The 2439-nt window shown below is 34.6% G+C and overlaps 2 protein-coding genes across 2 annotated transcripts in view; one reads left to right on the top strand and one right to left on the bottom strand.

The window, feature by feature from the left end:
- Positions 1–59: 59 nt before the first annotated feature.
- On the bottom strand, positions 60–1159 carry LOC100640725 (probable signal peptidase complex subunit 2). Its single transcript, XM_003390949.3, has 5 exons — positions 1099–1159; positions 976–1050; positions 759–919; positions 423–516; positions 60–200 (listed from the first exon to the last, which is right to left on the bottom strand). The coding sequence occupies exons 1-5, from the start codon at positions 1135–1137 to the stop codon at positions 78–80; spliced, it is 492 nt and encodes a 163-aa protein (XP_003390997.2). The 5' UTR covers positions 1138–1159; the 3' UTR covers positions 60–77.
- A 432-nt stretch (positions 1160–1591) lies between these two features.
- LOC100640853 (uncharacterized) overlaps positions 1592–2439 on the top strand; it is a 3872-nt gene continuing 3024 nt past the window's right edge. Inside the window, 2 exon segments of the mRNA XM_020005444.1 lie at positions 1592–1697; positions 1751–1930. Coding sequence (XP_019861003.1) covers positions 1631–1697; positions 1751–1930 — 247 coding nt within the window. The 5' untranslated portion in view covers positions 1592–1630.

The following is a 2439-nucleotide window of genomic DNA, read 5'->3' on the forward strand; positions in this document are numbered from 1 at the left end:
TTTGTCAGTTATTCTACACAGATTTTACTTCATTTTTCGCGTCGGTAGTTAAATAGCATTAGAAATGATTATTCCTCTTACCTTTCAATGCTTTTGGTGGTCTCTCTATTATTTTTCCCGTCAATAAATTTAAACTGGAGCGTGTACATGTGATTGTACTTGGGCAGTGAGGAAGAGACATATATGTAATCATTTGGACCCTACAAAGAAGAGGGAGAGAGAGAGATGAGAGAAAGAGGAGAGAGAGAGAGGGAGAGAGAGAGGGAGAGAGAGAGGGAGAAGGAGAGGGAGAGGGAGAGGGAGAGAGAGAGAGGGAGAGAGAGAGGGAGAAGGAGAGGGAAAGGGAGAGAGAGAGAGAGAGAGAGAGAGGGAGAGAGAGAGAAGAGAAAGAAAGGACTCAATCACTGTCTCTCTTTTCTTACCAATCCTGCTATTCCTCTCTGCACTCCAGTCATGAATATATTCTTTTCCCTGTATGAACTGAACAATGTCAATAGGCCAGAAACTACAAAATAAGTATTTTAATTGGTTAAGAAAAAAACCTTATTATCTAGCAAAAAGTGGGACGCTTCCAGTAGGTAAGTAAATCTGTAAAATTTTTATATGGTAAAGGTTAGTTAATTTTTGCTATAATACAATTAAATATTTCAAAACAGGCTACAAAATTAATAAAACACCTTTCCAGAAAATTGACAAAATTACTTATCGATCAAAAATCCTAAAACTAATACAATAAAATTTAGAATATGAAAGGATATGAAATTGAGCAGCTAGCTAGTACATATTTCGACGATGGAAATGGATAGAAATAGTCATACACTACTGCAAAGAGGGAGAGAAGGCAAGCAACAGTACACAGAATCAGTCGCTGATCAACTAAGGTGAAGTCTTCGGTGTAATTATATTCCTTCTTTAATAACTAAAAAAATAAGATAATTTTTAGGCGATTTGAATTATTTCGATTCTTAATTATACATTTTTAATGTTGTCATCTATACTGTTTTTGACAGCATTCCCGTCCCACTTGTCAATATTAACTGGCTCGTAGTCCTAAAAAAATTGATTGTATTTTAAAATAAAGTTTTTTCCATTCTTTACTTCAGCCATAAAATCTTTTCTTTTGTCCGAGGCCGCCATTTTAATAATTAGGGGGTTAAAAATTAGAAAGTGCTAAATAGGCGGAGTCAGTTTGTAGACCACGCCCATAAAACAAAATGGCTTCTTAGAAAGAGAAAGATGACTAACGTTTATTCGTTCGATGGTCTTATCGTGTTTGGATTACTAGTGATATGCACTTGTGCTTATCTCAGATCTGTCCCTCGTTTAAAAGATCTTTTGTTTTCAGAGAAGAAAGGATTTTGGGGTGCCCTTTATAAAGCATCAGTAATTGGAACAAGACTTCATTGGCTCGTCTCTTTATCTTGTATTGTAATGGCAGTATATGTTCTCTTTATTAAATGATTGTATTATTTCACCATGTTTTATTGTTTTGGCTTCTAAAAATCAAAAATGAAATTGAATCGGCGCCATTTTATTTTAAAGCTACACCTTTATGAGTGGGCGTTCGAGTTCTCGAGTATAAGTTTTGCGCCAAAGTTCGCCAAATCAAAATATGATCAAAGTGAGAAAAATGGCACCAGAAGCAACTCTTGTGGTCCTGCTTTTAGCTACCCTAGCCTGCTCTGATGGAGCTAAAAGTAAGCATTAAAAAACATACTTTTCAGTCCTTTTTATGCTTCATTAATACTAGTTGTTCAGCCAGATTTACTGGAAGGTGACATTATGCTAACTTATGAGCAGGAGAGCCTCATGGAGACACTGACTGCCATTGATTCTGGTAGACCTGGTGACCCTCAACCCGCAGTTGTCACTTTAAAATCGAGGAAATGGAATGATGGCATTGTTCCTTATGTCATTGATGGGTCACTAGGTGAGTTTTATATGAAATAATATTCAAAAATTTTAAATTAATATATAGAACTTAAAATGCATGGATCTAGTGATATATTTATGCATGTACACATAGCATGTTCTTCTAAATATCTTCTAATATGTATAGATTGCATTATTTGCTGGATATATCATGCATCCTCATGTGTAGTAAATATTACCAATAATTTGATAACCTGTTTTATGTTTATATACTGACCTCTTGCCACTGCACACTTCTGTACCCTATCAAACAAACAGACAGAAGCAATACAAATAATTATTTATTTATTCGATTTTACTTAATTTTCAATGGTTTTTGTTGTGACTGCTTTACCGCTATACATTGCACATGTTCATGTATGTACCTATTAGCATATGAACTATATAATTTTGATGAGGATCAAACGATTAATTTTCACTGCATAAATTTTTATAATGTACTTTTCTGAGTCTTTGAGTCTACGTCCCCTATAAAGGACAAACAATTAACTGCATAATTCCCTAATA

Source organism: Amphimedon queenslandica, unplaced genomic scaffold (genome assembly GCF_000090795.2).
Source record: "Amphimedon queenslandica unplaced genomic scaffold, v1.1 AMPQUscaffold_11417, whole genome shotgun sequence".
Classification (NCBI taxonomy): Eukaryota; Metazoa; Porifera; class Demospongiae; order Haplosclerida; family Niphatidae; genus Amphimedon; species Amphimedon queenslandica.